Genomic DNA, 24,270 nt, shown 5'->3' on the forward strand with positions numbered 1-24,270 from the left:
CACGAGTGGCGAAGCAGTGCTGCCATGTGTCTCTTTCTCCCTCTTCCTTCTCAGTCTCTATCTAAAAATACAAGTGATCTAGTGCACACTGAAAAGTATCAGGCATTGTTCTAGCTGCTGGGGAAACAGAACCTAGCAGTACTGATTAGGTCCCTGACCTCAGGAGTTTATACATTCCATATCCATGCAGACAGGTACACAGGCACAACAAGCATGTGTGTGTCTGTGTGTACATGTGTTTTGAGAAAGAGAGAAGGGGGCAGGAGGAAGACAGCTAGTAGATAAAAATATCCCATACTAAATGTTGAACATAGAAGAAAAGTAACAGAGATGGAAAAGTCAAAGAAATACCTTACAGAAGAAATGACATTTAAAGAGAAGCACACAGGGCTGGCTGATAGCTCACCCAGAAGAGTGCACATTTTGTCACAAGAGGACCTGGGACTGAGCTCCATCACTACACCATGCAAAAGGGAAAAGTTCACACACAGTTAATCAGTACTGTGGAGTCTCTCCCCATCATTCATTCTCTATCTCGAAAAAATGAAGAGAATGGAAACAGTAGAAGTGGAATCATGCAGGTATGAAGACCCAGTCCTAATGACAAAATAAATGAATCAATTAAATTAAATCAAGCAGTATCTGGGATTAAAGTTTGCTATTTAGAGGGAACTGCAAATAAAAAGGCTTGAATGTGAGAAAGTGCTTATTTCTGAGGAAAATGCCAAAGCCATTGTGGCTAGAATGGGATGAGTAAGAGTATCAGGTGAAGTCAAACGAGTGTCGAAGACAGATCCCATTAAGTCATGAATTTTTAGAGAAGATTCAAAGATCTGTCTGAATTGTCATTAAGACATGAACAGTAAGAGCAGAAGACGGATACCTAATTTATACTTTAGAAGGACCTTTCTGACTTGTTTTCTGAACTGCTAATGGTTAAATAATACAAAGAGAAAAATTCCTTTGACTAGGGGTGTGAGGTGGGAAGCATTTTGGATATATTCTGTGAATGGAATGTGGAATAGGAAAACTGTGTCAAGGATGATTTCTAAGGTTTTGACTCAAGGAACCAGGGAGATGAAAGTCAACATTCACCTAGCCAACTAGAGAGGAAATTAGAAAGTAATAGATTGAAGGATAGAAAAACACCACTGATTGGGACTGGACTGTAGCTCACATGGCAGAAAGCACAACGACTGGCCTAAGGAGCCTGGTTCCAGCCCGCGGCTCTCCATCTGCAGGGGGTTGCTTCGCAAGCTGTGAAGCAGGTCTGCAGGTGTTGGCTTTCTCTCCCTCTTGTCTTTCTGACCTCTCTCAATTTCTCTCTGTCCTATCCAACAACAACAGCAACGACAACTACAACAACAACAATAATAACAATGATAAACAAGGGCAACAAAAGGGAACAAATAGCCTCTAGGAGCAGTGGATTCATAGCACAGGCACTGAGACCCAGCAATAACCCTGGAGGTAAAAATAAATAAATACATAAATACATAAAAACACCACTGATTAAGGCAATGTCAGGAGGCTGTAACTATAAAACTCTGGTACTCAAGAAAGAGGTCAAAGACAGGAAGTAGTTTTGTTCTGGAGTGTTACTAACATCTAGCTAACAACTCTTCTTTTCTTTTACCTCCAGGGTTATTGCTAGGACTTGTGCCTGCACTATTTCTATTGGATAGGACAGAGAGAAATTGAGAGGGGGAGGGGAGACAGATAGGGAGAGAGGGTGGTCTGGGAGATGATGCAGTAGGTAAAACATTCAATTCTCAAGATTGAGGTCCTGAGTTCAATCCCTGGCAACATATGTACCAGAGTGATGTCTGGTTCTTTCTCTCCTCCTATCTTTCTCATCAATAAATAAATAAAATCTTTAGAGAGAGAGAGAGAAAATGAGGGACAAAGACAGACACCTGCAGACCTGCTTTACTGCTTGTGAAGAGATCCCCCTGCAGGTGGGGAGGCAGGGGCTCGAACCGGAGCCTTGCTCAGATTGTTGCACTTCATACTATGTGCACTTAACACAGTGCGCTACCGCTCGGCCCCCTAGCTAGCTAACAATTCACAAGAACAAATCATCATTCATATCTGAGAACTGACACAATTTTTATAAGCTGCCCAACAATTCAAAATTTTTCCTCATATATACTTCAATTAACACACTGATCAATATATACTATTCAACAATAAACTCCAAACATAAAATTTTACATGTTCTTGACTTAAGACTAAGATAATTCATTTTTTGAATTACCAGAAAGAACATAACCCTCCAACAAATGCATTCAAAAATTAATATAAAGTTAGAACAATAAATCTAACAGGGAAAAGAATGAGGAAATTATCTGTGTTTACTGTCCCTTCTTTCCACCCCTCCTTCCTTCTCATCTTATATTCCTGACCACTTAGAAATTTAATAGCCAATAAGTTCACATAGCTATTTTATTTTCAAAGTAAATTTATTTCTATAGTAAAGAATGAAAATAAAGCAATAGTGGTAGAAAAAATAATATAGAAAAATTCCTTAGATGTGCAACAGTAATTTTAGAAGACAGTTAAATACTAGGATTTATCCTCAACTTCTATTTCAGAGACCAATCAGCATTTTATATATTATTATCCTGAGGGGTGGGAACCCTATATGCAGTTTTAAGCTATTAGTTATAATTCCGCAAAACAGATTTATAAACCTGGCCACACCATTTTGAAAGTATCACTATTTTGGCAATATATATGTATTTGAGATTGGTTTCATCTCAAAGACCAATAAATGTACAGTTCAAAAGTATTAAGGATTGTTGTTACAAATTCATCCACATACTGATTAAATCAGAATGAAACACAGACCTTGTGTATGGAACCAAATGCTTTGGAAGAATGGTATAAGGGTATCATCTCTCATCATACTGGTATAGAAGCTGGTAAACTCAAGTATTCTTGGAGATTCATTTCTCCCTGGTGAGCTTCACATTCAGACACATAACACAGATGAAGAAATATTATACCTAATGAATTCTATTCATCCTTCCCCCAAATTTTACTTACAGTTATTATATAGGTATCACATGTATGTATAACAAACATAAAGAACTGGAAAATGTTTGGCTAAGGGGAGAGGGAATTGTTGTTTGCAGTGTGCAGAATAGGATAATCTTCTCTAGGAAGAATAATGTCAAAATAGCACCACTATATTCACCAGGAAACCCCAGTGTCAATGGATTTATCATGTGGTGGGAAACCAGACCTTCTGGCTGCTCACAATATCATTTAGTTTCCCTTTAATCTTCAGGAAGTGTCTCTTGAATTCCAATCCATCGCCCTGTATTAAAAATAATATTCAAAAAGAGTGTCAAAACAAACAACCACAAGAATCTCCCTAATTGCAAGTAGATACAAATATCCCTGGCTTTGTCCAGGAACAATTTCCCTCAAGTTCTCATATGAAAACCAATTATCTTGGTAGAAGAAAATGACTACATGAGCAATTCTGACCTGATTTTTGAACCTCTTACTATTCCTACGACACTGAACCAGAGAGCAGAAACAACAGCATCCTGTCTCTTTCAAGCATTCATTTATCCATGTGTTTCTGGACCTAATTCTCAACACACACTAGGCATTAGAGCTGGTAAACAAAAAACAGGCTACACAACTACACTGAAGTCAATCAGAAATACAGTGACAATGAAGTCAGGGATGTGGGATGAGAAGGATGCCTGTAAGACCTTAATAATATCCACCTACACACCCACCTCTTGCTTCTAGGACTTCACTGGGGCTTCATATCTGCATGATTCCACTGTTCCCAGTGGCTATTATTTTTCAGAAGATGAGAGAAAGGGAGACAAAAGACAGAGAGGAGGAAGAGACACCACAGCACTGCTTGTGAAGATCGCCCATGTGAGTGGCTCCCACATGGTGGCCAGGTGTTCATGCATGATAAAGTGGGTTCTATACCACCCTTTACCACCACCCTCCCCCACAAAAAAACATGTTTTAGAAAAATAGATGCCAGGGCCAGGTGGTGGCATATCTTGTTGAGCACACCTTGCTATGTATCAGGACTCAGGTTCAAGCCCCAAAGCCCACACCTGTAGGGGGAACCTTCATAAGCTGTGAAGTGGTGTTGCAAATGTCTCTCTTTCACTCCCTATTTCACCTTTCCCTCTCAACCTCTGTGCTTTCAAATAAAATATTCAATATTTTTTTAAAAGAACAGATGCCAGGAATCGGGTGGTAGCGCAGCAGGTTAAGCGCATGTGGCGCAAAGTGCAAGGACCGGCATAAGGATCCCAGTTCGAGCCCCGGCTCCCCACCTACAGGAAAGTCGCTTCACAGGCGGTGAAGCAGGTCTGCAGGTGTCTATCCTTCTCTCCCACTCTGTCTTCCCCTCCTCTCTCCATTTCTCTCTGTCCTATCCAACAACGACGACATCAATAACAACAACAACAATAAAAAACAAGGGCAACAAAAGGGAAAATAAATAATAAAAACAAATAGATGCCAAGAACAGATTTTTGTAATAGTAAATTAAAAAGGAAGTTACCAGATAATCACAAAGATTATGCATGTACAAATATATCATACAGTTTCCTTTTAGTCTTTAAATTCTTCACTAACACAAATCTTCACATAAGACTACCATAACAGGGAGTCGGGTGGTAGCGCATGGTGGTTAAGCACACATGGTGCAAAGCGCAAGGACCGGTGTAAGGATCCCGGTTCGAGCCCCCGGCTCTCCACCTGCAGGGGAGTCGCTTCACAGGCAGTAAAGCAGGTCTGCAGGTGTCTGTCTTTCTCTCCCCCCTCTCTGTCTTCCTCTCCTCTCCCCATTTCGCTCTGTCCTATCCAACAACAAAGACAACACTAATAAATTCTACAACAAAAAAAAACAACAAGGGAAACCAAAAGAAAATAAATATTAAAAAACAAAACAAAACAAAAAAAACCTTTAAAAAAAAAAAAAAAAAGACTACCGTGGTCCAGGAGGTGGCGCAATGGATAAAGCATTGGGTTCTCAGGCATGAGGTCCTGAGTTCAATTCCCGGCAGCACATGTACCAGAGTGATGTCTGGTTCTTTCCCTATGTCCTCCTATCTTTCTCACTAATAAACAAACAAACAAAAGACTACCATAACAAAGTAATAAGAAATATTATTCTCACTACTCAGCTGTAAAAAATAGTGACTTCACCGTTTTCAGCCGATCTTGGATGGAACTTGAAAAAATCATGTTGAGTGAAATAAAGTCAGAAACAGAAGGATGAATATGGGATGATCTCACTCTCAGGCAGAAGTTGAAAAACAAGATCAGATTAGAAAACAGAAGTAGAACCTGAAATGGAATTGGCTTATCACACCAAAGTAAAAGACTCTGGGGTGCGTGGGTGGGGAGAATACAGGTCCAGGAAGGATTCAGAGGACCTAGTGGGGGTTGTACTGTTATATGGGAAACTGGGGAATGTTATGCATGTACAAACTATTGTATTTACTGTTCAATATAAAACATTAATTCCCCAAATAAAAAAAAGTTAAAAAAAGAAATATTATTCTCTCTCTATATAATTAAATTTGATTCATTTGTTGATACCTCTTTGTGTTTTGAAAAACCTCTAAAATAATTATGTCCTACTTCATTATCAATAACAAAACAAAACAAATACATAACCATTCTACATACCTTAGAAAGACGGAAGTCAACCAAGATTTTCTCATCCATTTCTACCAAATTCACTTTGAAAATCAGTTTATTATTTCTCCTATCTGTTGTTGATACAGTAACCTAATGCAATAAAAATGAGGTTAAACCAGATGTGTAGGTTGAGAATACTCTAGACAAAAACTGTAATTTCAGGTTTATGCTTCTACTGGGCTAAAAATTAAGAGGCACTTCTTTTTTTTAAATATTTATTTACTTATTCCCTTTTGTTGCCCCCTGTTCTTTTATTGTTGTTGATGTCGTCACTGTTGGATAGGACAGAGAGAAATGGAGAGAGGAGGGGAAGACAGAGGGGGGAGAGAAAGAAAGACATCTGCAAACCTGCTTCACCGCTTGTGAAGCGACTCCCTTGCAGGTGGGGAGCCGGGGGCTTGAACGGGGATCTGTATGCCAGTCCTTGCGCTTTGCGCTGCCTGTGCTTAACCCACTATGCTACCTCCCAAGTCCCAATAAGAGGCACTTCTATGACAGAAGCAGTCCTAGTTAAAAATCTCACTCCTTTGGAGCCAGGCAGTGGCACATATGGTCAAGTGCGCAAGGACCCAGGTTCAAGCCCCTGGTCCCCACCTGCAGGGGGAAAGCTTCACGAGTGTTGAAAAAGGGCTGCAGGTATGTGTCTCTTTCCCTCTCCCTCTCTATTTTCCCCCTTCCCTCTCAACTTCTGTCTCTATCAAAAAAAAAAAAAAAAAAAAAAAAAAAAAAAAAAAAAAAAAAAACCCACCTCATTCCTGCATGGTTTTTCTTCTAAATGGTGTGTGCATGAGAGATAGCAAGCAAGCAAGCGAGAGAGAGAATGAGAGCACCCAACCCGGACCAAACTATAGATATTGCACCATTACTGAAGATTAAGTCTGTGTGAAGTTTTGGCAAACAAACAAACAAAAAAGTGTTATCCAAAATACAACTGAAAGAAGAAGCAATTGTGGAACAGAAAATTGAATGAGGGAAAGCATGAGTATTAATTACAACAATGGCCAGGTTTGGCAGTGGTAGATAGCACAGTGGTTATGCAAAGAGGCTCCAAAGTCCCAGGTTCAAGCCCCCACACCACCATAAGCCATAGCTGAACAGTGCTCTCGTAAAAAAAAGGGGGGGGGGGCTGGGTGATGGTTCAAGCCCCCCAGCTCCCTGCCTGCAGGGTATCACTTCACAGGCAGTGAAGCAGGTCTGCAGGTGTCTATCTTTCCTCCTCTCTCGATTTCTCTCTGTCCAATCCAAAAAAAAAGGGGTAAGGTTTGTAGCTGAAGAGCTGGAGCAGCAATCAGAAAGCAGGAAAATTCTTGAATGGCCTCGCAAATTCCACTTCCAATTCTTTTAGAGTATTCATATAATATGTAAAGAATCCCCAGCTCATGAAAAAGAAAATCACAATTTAATTCTCTGTGGGAAAAGACAATGAAAACCCATGAAACATACTTGATTCATACAACTCTTCTTCCACTGGTAGCCCAACTTCTCACAAGTCTCTTTCAGGCATTGGTAAGATTTGTCTGCATCCAATTTGGTAAAGAATCGTGTCATTCTTTTCACCAAGCGCTGCCAAGGGTTCTACATATGCAAGAGAAGAAAAGCTGAATTAAGTTGTTATCACCAAAAGTATGCAATTCATAGCTACTTAATCTGAAAATTCTCTTAAGCTACTGAAGATTCTTAAGATATCTTAGTGATGTGTAAAATCTTAGAGGCTTCCTCAACATCTTGTCCTATTCAAAGAAATGTATAGTGTTAATCCCACATCTCTTAAGAGTCATACATTTTGGGAGTCGGGTGGTAGCACAGCAGGTTAAGTGCACGTGGTGCAAAGCACAAGGACTGGCGGAAGGATCCTGGTTCGAGCCCCCGGCTCCCTACCTGCAGGGGAGCCACTTCACATGTGGTGAAGCAGGTCTACAGGTGTCCATCTTTCTCTCCCCCTGACTTCCCCTCCTCTCTCCATTTCTCTCTGTCCTATCCAACAACAATAATAACTACAACAACAATAAAAACAAGGGCAACAAAAAGAAAATAAATAAATGTTCAAAAAAATTAAAAAAAAAAAAAAAGAGAGAGCTCTAAAAAAAAAGTCATACATTTTAAAAATGACTAGTACGATAAATATATGACACTTTGGTTTTAGTTGTAAAATCAATTCCTTTACCTGTGAAGATCCTGGGGTGCCAAGTAGCTGACTATTCAGAAGCATATGATCAGGACACGTGGGTTGAGAAAAACTGATTCCTTGTACCAGTTTATCAATGTATGAAGGGCTAGTGTCCCATAAGGAGAGACCTGTTCGTGGTTCTGGCTGGGAACTGGAGTACTTCACGTTTTCTTCACTGAAACATTAAGACATGGGGAAAATATCTTTAAATAAAATCCATCAGACTTTAACTATATCACTTTAACAATGTCATAGTGATAACAATTACAATCATTTAGAAAAAGAGATAATGTCAGGAGTCAGGTGGTAGCACAGCAGGTTAAGTGCACGTGGCACAAAGCGCAAGGATCAGCGTGAGGATCCCGGTTCAAACCCCTGGCTCCCCACCTACAGGGAAATAGCTTCACAGGTGGTGAAGCAGATCTGCAGGTGTCTATCTTTCTCTCCCCCCTCTCTGTCTTCCCCTCCTCTCTTCATTTCTCTCTGTCTTATCCAACAATGATGACATCAATAACAACAATAATACTACAACAATAAAACAAGGGCAACAAAAAGGGAATAAATAAATATAAAAAAAAGAAAAAGAGATAATGTCTTTTCAAGGGAAATATTCAAAATTTATATATAATTTTATAAATTAATCTTACCTAGAAGCACCATTTACTGGAGAGAAGTCCAAATTGGATTGAATGTGCTTAGAGAATCCACTAGGAGACTCTGACACACCACCTGAAGTGACTCGTGGCCTCTTTGCCCCTGAAAAGGAAAACATGTTAAATGTTTTCAAGCACTTACGCCTACACATGTATACACCCTGTGTGTATGAGGGGTGTGTACAGTCACAGCCTCATGCATGCATGACTTCCAGTCCAAATTTCTCATTCAGTTAGAGACAGAGAGGAAGAGCTACGGGGCCATGATAATGCATGCACTCTACCTAGTAAGATATCTCTGTCCCTATGAAGATAGATATATTTTAACAAACCTCACCGGCAACTTTGAATAGTAAAACTGCATCTAAATCGGTTTAATTTAGTTTAAAACTGATTTTTAATAATAATAATCAAACCTAAATACATGTAAGACAGATAGTAAGTATTCCATGAGAAATGTTGCCATCATGACCTATACCTAAGTTCCCATTGTGGGAAATAATGTTAAAACTGTAATTTTACAGGCAGCAGTAAAATAAAGACAAAGAGATCTAGGTAAAAAATGAAATCTCTTTTGAAAAGTGCGTTGTCAGAAAATGAACGAAGGGTTTCAGGCATGAGCAATACCACTAAGAAGTGTCCCAGGGGCCTTTCCCCCCCCCCATTCCCTATTTGAGAAAGAAAAAAAAAGGGGGGGGGGAGACAGATTAGAAGAGAGACACCACAGCACTGCTCCAGTATCCATGGAGCTACCCTGTTGCCACCCATGGTGACCCACGTGGTACTGGGGCCCAAACCAAGGCTTCCCCACAGGTATGTATGCTCTACCGGGAGGACTATCTCCTGGGCCCAAGAATGAAAACTCTGGAAAATAAAAAAATAATTTATGATGACAGCAATTAACACCATGAATTATAAATCTGGTTATTTTTTATCATATGTGCATTGTAACATGTGCACTCAACTATGTGCACGACCACCAGGCCCCTTTTTTATTATATATGAATCACACATCTGATCTAGTACTTTTTGCTGGAAAAGCTTTACCAACAGTAATAAATGGGAGCGTTATAAATGCACTGCTACTACCTCAGCTGGGCCCTCAACACTGGTGGCTACATCTTCCTCCAGTCAGGGCCCTCTCCCTTCCTCCACAGTGATTAGTTAGAAACATGTTGTCACATTCCCAAGACACCTTCTGGCACCTCATGACTCAGCTAATGTATGATACAATCTCTCACTTCACAAAGAAAATAAAGTCACTAGAAACTCCTTCAGGGAGTCAGGCGGTAGCACACCAGGTTAAGCGCACATGGCGCAAAGCGCAAGGACTGGTGTAAGGATCCTGGTTCGAGGCCCCAGTTCCCCACCTGCAGGGGAGTCACTTCACAAACAGTGAAGCAGGTCTGCAGGTGTCTGTCTTTCTCTCCGTCTCTGTCTTCCCCTCCTTTCTCCATTTCTCTCTGTACTATCTAACAATGATGAGATCAACAACAACAATAAAACTACAACAGTAAAACAAGGGCAACAAAAGAGAATAAATATTTTTTAAAAATCTTAAAAGAAAAAAAAAAAAACTCCTTCAACTTGCCACTACCAAATTTGCTAATTTACTTGCATTTCTAACCATCTTTTTGTTCCTTTCTTTCGCTCTCCCATCAAATGTCCATCCCTTTTCTTGCACTTAGGTTCAAACCTTCTCTCACCTCAGGCATCTTGATCTTTTTTTTATTTTCTTTTTCAGATTTGTCAGACTCTCACTCAGCTAAATCTGTCCCCCAAATTATGTAAACATTTTTAACAATCCACTCGATGTTTTATTCAACCCACTATTTACCAGGCATCAAGAAGAAAGAGCATGTTCATGTACTGATGCAACAGATCTAAAAAAAGAGGCAAAAATGATGGAGAGAAAGAACTGCAAGACAGCATTCCTGAGTAGGCAAAAGAGAACTGGGTCTACTACACATGAGAAGAGAATCCCAATTTAACCAGTGACAGGATGTAATGTATCTAAGTGCTCGGGAGATTAGTGAGTGAATAATGGTAGAGGAGGTTCAGTCCAGCATCAAAAAAATTGGAAACAATGGGGAAAAAGTGCTAGGAAAAAAATGCTGAAAACCAGATATATTGTCATGCTATTTTCTACTTAAATCCTCTGAAGTATTTTCTTTTTAATTTTTTAATTTTAATTTATTTGTAAAATTTATTTATTTATTTATTTTCCCTGCAGGGTTATCACTGGGGCTAGGTGCCTGCACTATAAATCCACTGCTACTGGAGGCCATTTTTCCCCTTTCGTAGCCCTTAGTATTTATCATTATTGTTGTCATTGCTGTTGGATAGGAAAAAGAAATCAAGAGAGGAGGGGAAGACAGAAAGATAGACACCTGCAGAATTGCTTCACCACTTGTAAAGCGACCCCTGTGCAGGTAGGGAGCCAGGGAACCGGGATACTTGCGCTTTGTGCCATGTGCACTTAACCCGCTGAGCTACCACTTGGCCCCCATTTATTTATTTATTTTGCCTCCAGGGTTATTGCTGGGGCTGTGTGCCTGCACCACGAATCTACTGATCCTGGAGGCCATCTTTTTCCCTTTTGTTGCCCATGTTGTTTTACTGTTGTTGTGCTTACTATTATTGTTATTGTTGTTGTTTGAAAGGACAGAGAGAAATGTAGAGAAGAGGGGAAGACAGAGAGGGGGAGAGAAAGACAGACACCTGCAGACCTGCTTCACCACCTGTGAAGCAACTCCTCTGCAAGTGGAGAGCCAGGGGCTCAAACCAGGATCCTTATGCTGGTCCTTGCACATTGCGCCATGTGCACTTAACCCGCTGCACTACCTCCCGACCTATTTTTTTAACCAGAGCACTATTCATCTCTGGCTTATGGTGCTGTGAGGGATTGTACCTGGAACTTTGGAGTCTCAGGAATGAGTCTCTTTGCATAATCATTATGCTATCTACCCCACCCCCTCTGAAATACTTTCTAATGGCTTTTTGATAAATGCCCACCCAAATCTTTATTGTAACCTATGAAGTTCTCCTGTTATCGACCTCTGGTCTCAATTCAAACTTCTTTCCCTCTCCCAGCTTTTTGCTCACTCACTTATGCAACAAACATATACTGAATGCCTATGTTTTCCCACATAGTTGCTAACCACTGGTGATTCAGTGATGAATAAGACAGACATTGTCCATGCCAAACTAATCTTTATTTTATTTGTTACTTATTTTTTTCTTTTTAAAATATATTTTCCCTTTTGTTGCCCTTGTTTTTTATTGTTGTAGTTATTATTGTTGTTGTTATTGATGTCATCGTCGTTAGATAGGACAGAAAGAAATGGAGAGAGGGGAAGACAGAGAGGGGGAGAGAAAGATAGACACCTGTAGACCTGCTTCACCGCCTGTGAAGTGACTCCCCTGCAGGTGGGGAACTGGGGGCTCCAACCGGGATCATTATACTGGTCCTTGCGCTTTACCCGCTGCGCTACTATCCGACTCCCATTTCCTATTCTTTGTTTTAGGAGGAGAAAGAACCAGACATCACTCTGGCACATGTGCTGCCAGGGGTCGAACTCGGGACCTCATGCTTGAGAATCTAAAGCTTTATCACTGCGCCACCTCCCGGACCACTTGTTAAATACTTATTTATTATTTGTTAGTTCATGGGGGGGAGGCTGGGGAGACAGCTTATTAGTTATACAAAAAACTGAGGCTATGAGCTCCCAGGTTCAATCCTCAGCACCACCATAAACCAGAACTGAGCAGTTCTCTGGTGTCCTTCTTTGTATATCGCTCATTAAAAATAAAATACTTGAAAAGATTGAGAGGGTGGGAGAGAGAGAGAGAAATGTGCAGCACTGCCTCACTGCACATGAAGCTTCCCTGATGCAAGTAAAGATCAAGGGCTTGAACCTGGGACCTTTTATGTGATAACGTGTGTGCTCAACCACGAGTACCAAGCCTCGGCCCCACTGGTCTTAAGTTCCTCAAATGCACCATTTACTAAATTCCAAGATAGGTCATATGATGTTTCTTTTATTGAGAATCTGTCACTTGTCTCACTAGTATTTTCCTGGTTAGCTTCCCTTTATTCTTCAATTTTTAATGTGAAGACAACTTGCCAGGAAGACAAGTGTTCTTCTCTCTTCGTTTCTATTTTATTTATATACTTAAATATTTATTTATTTATTCCCTTTTTTGCCCTTGTTGGTTTTTTATTATTGTAGTTATTTATGTTGTTGTTGTTGGATAGGACAGAGAGAAATGGAGAGAGGAGGGGAAGACAGAGAGGGGGAGAGAAAGACAGACACTTGCAGACCTGCTTCACCGCCTGTGAAGTGACTCCCCTGCAGGTGGAGAGCCGGGGGCTCGAACCGGGATCCTTACGCCGGTCCTTGCGCTTTGTGTCACGTGCACTTAACCCACTGTGCTACTGCTAGACTCCCTACTTATATATATTTTTAGATAGGACAGAGAGAGAAGTTGAGAGCGAAGGGGGAGGTAGAGAGGAAGATAGAGACTTGAAGTACTGCTTTGATTGCCCATGAAGCTTCCTTCCTATAGGTGGGAAGTGGGGTGGTTTGAACACTGGTCCTCACACATGATACCAGGTGCAGCATTGTCTGTTCTCCGACAAGGTTTCTCTATCATTTAAAGACTTTGTCAAACAGAACCGTGGCTACCCATTTTACAACTACTAATAAGGCTAAAGCCAATTTTTTTCTTACTAAACATTTTAATCTTCACAAGGATGAAAACTGTAAGTATCTTATTTTGTTGACTTATGATACTGACTCTGCAAATACATTTGCTATCACAGGAAGAAGAAAAACAAAAATCATTGTACTTTAAGGATATTACCTTTCTTTAGTGGTCTGTTGTACCATCTATCTTTTTTGATGTCCGGGATGGTAATTCTTATTGATGGATTCTCGACTAGGATTTTATGTAGCAAAGCTGTAGGCAAAATATTAAGATGTTTACAAAAGACCCATGCAGGGGTATAGAAAGCCCATTGTTGGTGGCAAGGGACCCACATTCCACTGGCCTCTAAATGCCTAAATAGCATCTATGGGGAAGACAAAGAATAAGGCTACCAAATTATTGATTCAGTTTCATGCAGTTGTTCTTTGTTACTGAATGTAACAGAAGGGGCTGGGTGGTGGTGCACCTGGCTAAGTACATACATTACAGTGTACAAGGACCTGGGTTCAAGGCCCCAGGCTCCACCTGCAGGGGGAAAGCTTCATGAGCGGTGGAGCAGTGCTGTAGGTACTTCGTTCTTCCTATCTACCTCCCCCTTCTCTCTCGATTTCTCTGTTTCTATGCAAAGTAAATAAGTAACCAGATTAAAATCTCAATGTAACAGAATGCCACCAGTCTTTAAAAACAACATAGTACTACATGGTTTGGGAGGTGGCACAGTGGATAAAACACTGGATTCTCAACCATGAGGTCCCAAGATCAATCCCCGGCAGCATATGTACCAGAGTGATACTGTCTGGTTCTTTCTCTCTCTTTCTCATGAATGAATAAATAAATTCTTAAAAAAAAAAAAAGACATGGTACATCTACAACTATATTAATGAAAAAAATCAATCTTTTTAAGAACACAACAAATTAAGTTATAAAATAGCACATGTAGTATATTATTACATTTAATTAACATACATTACAAATAATATATATGCTTGTTATATATTTCCATCTTGATAGATCTATGTATTTATTAGTGAATGAGATAAAGAATCAGGGCAACATGCTGGCATATGTAGTGCTACAGATTGAACTCAGGACTTCATGCTGCCAAGTTTGGTATTCTACCCACTACCATCATCTATTGTGTTACTATAGGTCTATGTTTAGGAAAAGTGTACAGGGTGGGGGTATAGCATAATGGTTATGCAAAGAGACTTTCATGCCTGAGGCTCTCAAGTCCCAGGTTCAATCCCCCACACCACCATAAGCTAGAGCTGAGCAGTGCTCTGGTAAGAAAAAAAAAAAAAAAAGAAAGAAAAGTGTACAAATGTGTACCAAAATATTAAAATAAGGTATTTATTTCTTATTTTGCCACCAGGGCTATTGCTGAGTCTTGTTACTACATGAAGACTCCACCATGCCCAGTAACCATTTATTTGTGAAGTGTTCCCCCCGCCCCAATTCACACATACTACAGGTGGGAACTGGAGGCTTGAACCTTGAGCAACTTATGTGCTCTACTGGGTGCTTCATACTCTGCCTAGTCCCTAGAAAGTATTTGCTGTCACTCCAAATCCACTGCTCTTTCTTTTTTCCCCCTTTCAATTTTTTGAGGACGGAAAGAAATTGAGATGGTGGAGGGGTGTAAAGAGGGAAAGCAAAAGACACTAATGAAACACCCCACACACACACAGGTGGTCCCTGTGCATGGTAATGTGCTTGCTCACCTGGTTGTACCACCATTCATCCCCCACCCCACCCTAAGAAGGTATTTCTGATTGTGGGGATCACAGAACCTTTATTTCCCTTTAACTTTTCATTTATATATTCTAATTCTAAGAATCAGAGACATTTTTTCTTCCACATGATTCGTTAAATTAAAAAGGAAAAAATATTAGTAAAAGAAAATCCAATAGCATCCCAATTCACTATCCAAGACATCAGTATTTTCAATCAAGATAACCTAGTTACCTAGAGGAGCAGCATCAATTTTTTTCCAAGGGTTGAGGTAAGTTTTTTTTTCTTTCCAATCAGAATATTCCTGACAACTATCACTTGGCTGGTCCCAAGGCAATTCTAAGAATAAACAAATTAACATTATACAGTAAAGATTTTAAGGTAAAATAACCAATACAAATTGACTCAACATTTTCTCTAATTTAATTCAATATGCTTTGCTTTTCAAACTAAATTAACAAACTCAGAAATTTTGCAGGCGCTTCAGTGGTAGAAAATTTATGTGAAGTATACGGTGGTGCCAGAGATGGAGACTGGAACCTATGAGTCTTAGCAATACAAGCCTGGTATACCGCCACAGGGCTAGGTCCCCGAGCTATGATATTTCACTTTACAGCCTTATACAACTCTTTTGAAAACAAGCTTTGGGGTTCCAAATTTAGTTATTATTTAAAATACTGTCACATAAGTACAGACTTCCTTGGTTTATTTCATTTATTGATATTTTACTGCAGCATATATAATTTTTCTAGTTTTTATTATAATTAAACGGCTCTTACACCATTGCAGTATTATGCAAACAACATTTTCATGCCTAAAGCTCAGAGGTCCCAGATTTAATCCCTGGCACACCAAAAGCTGAGCAATACTCAGGGGAGAAGGGAAGGAGACTGAATAGCTCTTACCTCCAGCCAACATTGCAGTAAGTACTATTCCACAGGACCAAACATCAACTGGTTCTGCATGAAATTCTTTTCTTTTTAGAAGTTCTGGGGCAACATAAGGTAAGGTACCACACATCTTGTTCAACAAACGTTCCCGATTATTATGTCGAAACACTGTTGCCAAGCCAAAGTCAGAAATTTTGAGGTTATCTAAAGAAGGGGGAAAAAAAGGGCAGAGGCAGATGGCATAATGGTTATGCAAAGAGACTCTCGTGCCTAAGGCTCCCAAGTTGCTTCACAGGCGGTCAAGCAGGTCTGCAGGTGTCTTTTTTATTTTTTAACTTTGTTTTTTAATTTTTTTTTCCTTTTTGTTGTCCTTGTTGTTTATCGTTGTTGTCACTGTTGTAGGACAGGATAAAGAAATGGAGAGAGGAGGTGGGGGTATAGCATAATGGTTATGCAAAGAGACTTTCATGCCTGATGCTCTCAAGTCCCAGGTTCAATCCCCTATACCGCCATAAGACAGAGCTGAGCAGTGCTCTGGTAAAAAAAAAAAAAAAAAAAATGGAGAGAGGAGGGAACACAGAGAGTGGAGAGAATAATAGACACCTGCAGACCTGCTTCACCTCTTGTGAAGCAAACCCCCTGAAGGTGGGGAGCCAGGGGCTCAAACTGAGATCCTTTCTCTGGTCCTTGGGCTTTGAGCCATGTGCTCTTAATCCGCTGTGCCACTGCCCGATTCCCAAGGTGTCTATCTTTCTCCCCGCCTTCCCCTCCTCTCTCGATTTCTCTTTGTCCTATCCAACAGCAATGACAGCAGCAACAACAACTACTATAACAATTATAAAACAAGGGCAACAAAAGGGAAAATAAATAAAAATTTAAAAAACTGATCTGTGGCTTTCTGGTGGCTTTTTTGTTTTTTTATTATTATTTCCTTTCTTTGGGAACAAAGTTTCATATTTTATATTTATCTATTTATTTTTTAAAGACTTTATTCATTTATTAATGAGAAAGATATAAGGAAAGAGAGAACCAGACATCACTATGGTATATGTACTGCTGGGGACTGAACTCAGGACCTCATGCTTGAGAGTCCAATACCTTATCCACTGTGTTACCTCCCAGACCACATTACATACATATTTACTTACTTTACACCAAGATTATTTCTCTGGCTTAGTGCCTAAACAATTCCACCATTTCTGATTTTTTTTTTTCTTCCTTCTATATCAGGGGTGGGGAACCTTTTTTCTTTTTTTAAAAAATATTTAATTTTATTTATTTATTCCCTTTTGTTGCCCTTGTTGTTTTATTGTTGTAGTTATTATTGTTGTTGTCGTCGTTGTTGGATAGGACAGAGAGAAATGGAGAGAGGAGGGGAAGACAGAGAGGAGGAGAGAAAGATAGACACCTGCAGACCTGCTTCACCGCCTGTGAAGCGACTCCCCTGCAGGTGGGGAGCCGGGGTTCGAACCGGGATCCTTATGCCGGTCCTTGTGCTTTGCACCACCTGCGCTTAACCCACTGCGATACAGCCCGACTCCCCGGGAACCTTTTTTCTATCAAGAATTCATTTGGATATTTATAACATAATTTGTGGACTACACAAAATTATCAACTTAAAAATTATCACTTAATGAACTGAGTGCCACCTGTGGTTACCCTGATAGGGCCAGACCAAATGATTCTGCAGGCCTTACAGAGTCCACAGGTTGGACATTCCCCACCCCTGCTCTACATAGAGGGTTCGAAGACAAGAGAGAGAAGCAACATCACCCATGAAGCTTCCTCCCCTGCAGATGCTGCCACATAGTGACCCAGGGCCCCAACCTGGCATGGTCCTCACACATGGTAACATGCTTTCCTCTAGGTGAGTTACCTGCCAGCACCCATTTTCCACTATTTATTTAATAAATTGGGGAGTCCGGCAGTAGCACAGCGGGTTAAGCACACATGGCGCAAAGCTCAAGGACCGGCATAAGGATCCCAGTTCGAGCCCCTGGCTCCCAACCTGCAGGGGAGTCACTTTACAGGTGGTAAAGCAGGTCTGCAGATGTCTATCTTTCTCTCCCCCTCTCTGTCTTCCCCTCCTCTCTCCATTTCTCTCTGTCCTAACCAACAATGATAACATCAACAGCAACAATAACTACAACAATAAAACAACAAGGGCAACAAAAGGGAATAAATAAATATTAAAAAAAAAAAAAGTGTGGAGGGTAGATAGAATAACGGTTATGCAAACAGACTCTCATGCCTGAGGCTCCAAAGTCCCAGGTTCAATCCTCCACACCACTATAAGCCAGAGCTGAACAGTGTTCTGGTTTTAAAAAAAAAAAATAATAATAATAAATAAAGTGAACTTTCTTCATTCACCCCCTTGCACCCCTGATATGCCCTCTACATCCCTGTGTATGAAAGTCCACAGAGGTCAGGAAGAGTTATTAGAAAGTACCTATTGCTTGTCCTGGTGAACAATACTTCCAGACACATTAAACTTCAGGGTTAAAAACAAGAGCTCGAAAGAACTTTGGTCTGAGGCAGGCAGAAGGCTCACCTAGCACAGTGCACATGATGACCCAGGTTTGCGCCCATGACCACCACATGGGAGGACCATACAAAGGTGAGAGGTAAAGCAGTGTTGTGTCTGTCCTTCTCTCCCTGTGTCTCTCACGTTCTATCTAGAAGTAGGAAGAGGATGGGGAGGCAAAGGAGGAGAAGGAAGAAAGGAAGGAACAGATATCCACTATTTCTGGTGCAGACTCCTCACCCAGGGTAGTTGTCAGAATCTTACCTATCTTACCCTGAACATTGCCTTAAATTTTTAAATCACTTAATTATATGGATGACGAATGTGAAGTTTGCTGCCTAGCAAGATTCCTTTTTAATGTGTTGTCAGGCCAAAGTTATATCATTCAGCCATCCTTGTTGACAACTATATCATGAAGGATTTTAAAACTTAAAAATAGGGAGACTAGTGGCAGCACATAGGGGTAAGTGCAGGTGGCGCAAAGTGCAAGGACCGGCGAAAGGATCCTAGTTTGAGCCCCCGGCTCCCCACTTGAAAGGGAGTTGCTTCACAAGTGGTGAAGCAGGTCTGCAGGTGTCTATCTTTCTCTCCCTTTCTGTCTTCCCCTCCTCTCCATTTCTCTCTGTCCTATCCAACAATGACAACACCAATAATAACAACAATAAAACAACATGGGCAACAAAAGGGAATAAATAAATATTAAAATAAATAATAAAATTAAAATATACTAATCTCCCAAATCATGATCTTACAGACCTTTTGCTCTGAAATTTCAGTTACATAAAAACTCTGGATTCTACCTGTATAAAATATTAAAATAATACAGGTAATAGTGAAAAAATGTTAAACTTACCTCTTTCATCAAGTAAGAGGTTTTCTGGCTTAATATCCCTGTGAGTTATTCCAATACCATGTAGATAAACCTAAGTCAGAGGAAAGCATAGCAAAATCTGGTATCTTCTTCATATTAACTTGAATTATTTAAGAATAAAAAGAGACAACAGTACCTACCACGCCAGCCATCAGTTGGTGGAAGAACCTCTGAGCATCATGTTCAGGCATGCCAATGTCTGGCTCTGTAAGAATCACACAAGTTAGTAGACCTAATTTCACAAAAAAATTAAGATTTGAACTTCATGTTTTATTTCACATTCATAAAGCCATGCATACTTATGAAATTCCTTCAGAAGTCAGTTTTATTAAGAAATATTCTCTGGTCCGGGAGGTGGCGCAGTGACAAAGCTTTGGACTCTCAAGCATGAGGTCTCGAGTTCAATCCCCGGCAGCACATGTGCCAGAGTGATGTCTGGTTCTTTCTCTCTCCTCCTGTATTTCTCATAAATAAACAAACAACAACAACAACAAAAATCTTAAAAAGAAAAAAAATTCTTTAGGGAGCTGGGCGGTAGCTCAGTGGGTTAAGCACACATGGTGCAAAGCACAAGGGTGGGTGCAAGGATCCCGGTTTGAGACCCCGGCTCCCCACCTATGGGGGGGGTCGCTTCACAAGTGGTGAAGCAGGTCTGCAAGTGTCTATCTTTCTATCTTTATCTCCCCCTCTATCTTCCCCTCCTCTCTCCATTTCTCTCTCTTATCTAACAACAACGACATCAACAACAATTACAACAACAATAAAAAAAAATCAATAAGGGCAACAAAAGGGAAAATAAATAAGACTATAAAAATATATATATATATATAAAATATATATATAATACTTACAAAGAAAAAAATATATACTACACTGTGACACTTCACCATAAAATTACAGCTTAGAATCTTTACTTTCTAAAAATCAGCAATGCTGACCAAAACCAAAAAATGCTAACTTAGCGACTGAAGAAAAAGTTTTCTTTGCTGACTATATAGTTTTAAAGGTCAATATATGTTAGAGAAACAAGGAAATTCACTAATTTCCCTGTTGCACAAATCATTCTGAATGAACAATAACCATACTGCACAGCCAAGCCAAAAATACAAATTGAGAAACGTGCTTAGGATAATTATCTTAATTTTTCATACCTATTCTATCAAAAAGCTCTCCTCCACTACAGTACTCCAGAAATAGGTACTGGATATTGCCTTCTCTCCTGTGACCATAGAATTTTACCACATTCTCATGATTCAACATTTTATTGATACAGATCTCTTTCTTAATATTTTCTGGACAGTCTACGGCACGCTTCATGTCCACAATCTTCACTGCAACTGCTTCTTCGGTTCTTCGATTCATAGCAAGTTGAACTCTAAAAAGGAAAAAGGAAGAATTCAAACATTCTGGACATATGACTTCTATTCCTTTTAAATCTTCAAAGGGTTAAGGGCCTGAGTACTGATTAAACAGGTAGGGTACAAGCCCTGCCATGACTCTGGCCCTGGGTTCTAGCCCTGGCACCACACAGGAGCACCAGGGAGGGTGCCAATGAAACTCCAGCGATGGTGTGGCAATGCTTTGATGTCTCTGTCTTCTCCTTTCTCTCAAGAAATATAGAATTAAGAAATAAAAATTGGTTCCCCACCTGCAGGGGGAAAGCTTCATGAGTGGCGAAGCAGAGCTGCAGGTGTCTATCTCTCTCCCTCTTCCTTCTCTTTCAATTTGTTTCTATTCAATAGAAATTAAAATTGGGCTGGGAGACAACTTAAGGGCATTACACAGATGTGTGTGGGGGAGTGTAAAAAAAAAAATCAATGAAATTCCAAAGATTAAATAAGACTTATCCAAAACTGGTTTACCTTTGAAACTTTATTTTCTTCTCTATGTTCAAGTGAAACTGTACTTATAAAACCTGGAGTCAGAACAGGTTGTAGTTTGTTGACTCCACTTTTCAGTGCTCACAAAAAAAAAAAAAAAAAAGTGATTGAATCATGCAGCCTAAGTCTCACTTTCCACTGTACCATAATTTGTCGGGGTGAACTTGGAGCCAAGGTTCTACAGAGAAGAGATAAATTACTTACATTAAAATACTTACATTTTATTATCTTTATTTTATCTACTGGATAGAGACAGCCAGAAATTGAGAAGGAAGGGGGTGAGAGAGAGAGAAGGAGAGACACCTGCAGCCCTGCTTTACCACTTGCACAGCATTCCCCCTGCAGGTGGGGCACAGGGGCTCGAACCTGGGTCCTTGTGCACTGTAACATGTGCGCTCAACCAGGTGTGCCACCTCCTGGCCCCATTTTAAAATGTTTTTTTAATTAATTTATTTTCCCTTTTGTTGACCTTGTTCTTTTTTTATTGTAGTTATGATTGCTGTTGTTATTGATGTCGTCTTTGTTGTTGGATAGGATAGAGAGAAATGGAGAGAGGAGGGGAAGACAGACACCTGCAGACCTGCTTCACCGCCCGTGAAGCAACTCCCCTGCAGGTGGGGAGCTGGGGGCTCGAACCAGGATCCTTACGCCGGTCCCTGCGCTTTGCGCCACGTGCGCTTAAACAAACCGCCGCGCTAACGCCCGACACCCAATACATACATTAAAAAATAATAATGTCTACATTTACATAACAAATATCTGTGTGTTGTGAGGAATTGGTCCTTGCAATGGTAAAGGTTTAGTAAATGCAAAAGTTTTAGTTCTGGAGACTCTTGGAACAATCAGTCTGGGGTGGGTAGATAGCATAATGGCTATGCAAAGAGACTTGTCATGCCTGAGGCTCCAAAGTCCCAGGTTCAATCCCCTGCCCCACCATAAACCAGAGCTGGGCAGTGCTCTGGCGTTTTTCTGTGTGTGTGTCTCTCAAAACAAAAGGGAGTAAGTAGCGCAGCAGGTTAAGAGCAGGTGGCGCTAAGCGCAAGAACTGGGACATAAGGATCCGGGTTCAAGCCCCCGGCTCCCCACCTGCAGGGGAGTCGCTTCACAGGCGGTGAAGCAGGTCTGCAGGTGTCTGTCTTTCTCTCCTCCTCTCCATTTCTGTCCTATCCAACAACGACAACAATAATACAATAAAACAACAAGGGCAACAAAAGGAAAGAAAGAAAAAAAAACAATCAGTCTGACTCCAAAGACCTGCAGCGGACAGAATTCCTTCCCACAGTTGAGCTCTTTCTGTCTTTCTGTTCGAGAGTTTCAACTAAGCTGAAGGAAGCGCCCCATGTATACACGGAGGGTGACCTAGTTTACTCAAAGTTTATTTTACCCAGACGCACCACCTCACAGACATCCGGCGGCACAACCGCCGCTACTGTCCCCACAGACGCAGCCCCGCTCGCGCCCCTCCAGGGGGATGCTCGTGCGGCCGTGTTAAAGGCCGCGGCCCGAGGGCTGAGGCGGGCGGGGCTGCAGCTTCTCTCTCCGAGCCGGGCGGCAGTGACAGTGAGGTCACAGGTCAGAGGTCAGAGACCGCCCACGGGGTTTCCTGGCCTGCGAGCCCGGGAGGGAACCCGGGGCTACGGACCTGGCTTAGAGGCGCCCTGCGCCCTTTCCCGGGACGACGCCTCCCCGGAGTCAGGAAGGGGAACCCGAGGCCTTCCGGGAAAGAGCAGCGCGCGGCCTCGCCCTCCTCAGGGCCGGGGGGCTGTTTTCGGGGACACCCGGCCCCGGGAGCGAGCGAGCGAGCGCGGCGGCGGGGACTCACTCTCCGTAGGCGCCTTCTCCCAGGGTCTGCACCAGGTCCCAGTCCTCCACGAAGGGCACGGCCATGACTGTGGAAGCCCAGCGCGGGGCCCGGACTCGGCGGCCGAGGGGGCGGGGCGGGAGGCACTCCCAGCCCAGGGGCCCAGCACACACTCCCGCCCGAGGTCTCTCTTTGGCGCCCACTCAGACCCCGCACTCCTCTGGGGGTTCCTTCTCCAGCCGCGCGGCCGCCGCGCCTTTCTGGGTCACCGGGTACCACCGCTGCCACCTCAGGAATCCTAGCGCCGCGAGTTTCCCGCCAAAACCCGCTGACGCCACACTGTCGCAAACAAGCGCGCTCCCGAGCCGTAAAGCGAGAGCGCGCGCACGGCAGCCAAAAATGGCGAAGCCCAAAGCTCCCAGCTCAGTGCGGCTGCGCGCCCTCGGGGAAGCCGGCGCAAGAGGGGACGAGCCACAGATGCCAGCTGCACCTGCTGCTTTAAGGGCGCAGCCTGGAATAAAGCTGCTCTGGTATCAGGGAGCATCCTCGGGATGACGTGTGTCGCCTTGTCTTTACGTGAACAGGCTCAGAACCTTTAGAAGGAAGAGTCTCACCTCACAGCTTAGTTCTACCCACTTCCTTATTCTCTACAGAAACTGGCCAAAGTAGAAGCAAAAAAAAAATTTTTTTTTTTTCCTCCCGTTAAAATGAAAAATCTGTCAACAGTTTGAATGAGAAAGTGATTCTGGGGAAAGGGACTCGCTTGAAATAGAATAATGCAGAAAAACAGACTCCTCAACAGAAGTAGGTTAGGTGCTCAAGGTCTGGGCAAAATCACCCCACCCAACAAACTCCACTCCTGTAAACTGGGTGATGTACATGGGGCATTAATGGCTTAAAGTAAGTGGAAAAGGTTCTTGGAGATGTACACATTGCTTTTTCAAAAGACAATGCCTGGGACAAAAACCAAAACCTGAATATTTTAAAGATGCTTATCAACAAGTTTTTAACCACATCATAGTTTAGGTTCCTTGTAATTGTTTTCCAGGTCATTTACGCTAGTTTCCACACTGTGCTGCAAAATAAAGGAAAAAGAAAGACAATTTTCATATGTCCACATGGAATTAAGATAAATTTTTTCAGTTTTTAAAAAATATTTATTCCTTTATTCACCTTGTTTTATTGTTGTAGTTATTATTGTTGATGTCATTGTTGGATAGAACAGAGAAAAATGGAGATAGGAGAGGAAGACAGAGATGGAGAGAGAAATATAAGACACCTGCAGACCTGTTTCACCATTTGTGAAGTGACACCCTACAGGTGGGGAGCTGAGGTCTCGAACCGGGATC

General features: G+C 41.6%; 1 protein-coding gene across 2 annotated transcripts; it reads right to left on the minus strand.

Annotated features, from left to right (window-relative positions):
• Window positions 1-1,930: 1,930 nt before the first annotated feature.
• Window positions 1,931-23,228, minus strand: CHEK1 (checkpoint kinase 1). Of its 2 annotated transcripts, XM_007520645.3 has the most exons (12): window positions 22,943-23,228; window positions 20,392-20,615; window positions 19,381-19,445; window positions 19,223-19,292; window positions 15,861-16,049; window positions 15,190-15,294; window positions 13,381-13,476; window positions 8,509-8,617; window positions 7,859-8,036; window positions 7,138-7,269; window positions 5,683-5,784; window positions 1,932-3,322 (listed from the first exon to the last, which is right to left on the minus strand). In XM_007520645.3, exons 1-12 carry the CDS (start codon window positions 23,005-23,007, stop codon window positions 3,227-3,229), a joined length of 1,431 nt encoding a protein of 476 aa, XP_007520707.1. In that variant the 5' UTR covers window positions 23,008-23,228; the 3' UTR covers window positions 1,932-3,226. The 2 variants fall into 2 exon arrangements, with proteins under 2 accessions (XP_060035763.1, XP_007520707.1); XM_060179780.1 differs by lacking the exons at window positions 20,392-20,615; window positions 22,943-23,228 and adding an exon at window positions 19,540-19,915 and having other exon boundaries at window positions 1,931-3,322.
• Window positions 23,229-24,270: the final 1,042 nt, after the last annotated feature.

This window comes from Erinaceus europaeus, chromosome 20 (assembly GCF_950295315.1).
Source record: "Erinaceus europaeus chromosome 20, mEriEur2.1, whole genome shotgun sequence".
NCBI classification, from domain to species: domain Eukaryota; kingdom Metazoa; phylum Chordata; class Mammalia; order Eulipotyphla; family Erinaceidae; genus Erinaceus; species Erinaceus europaeus.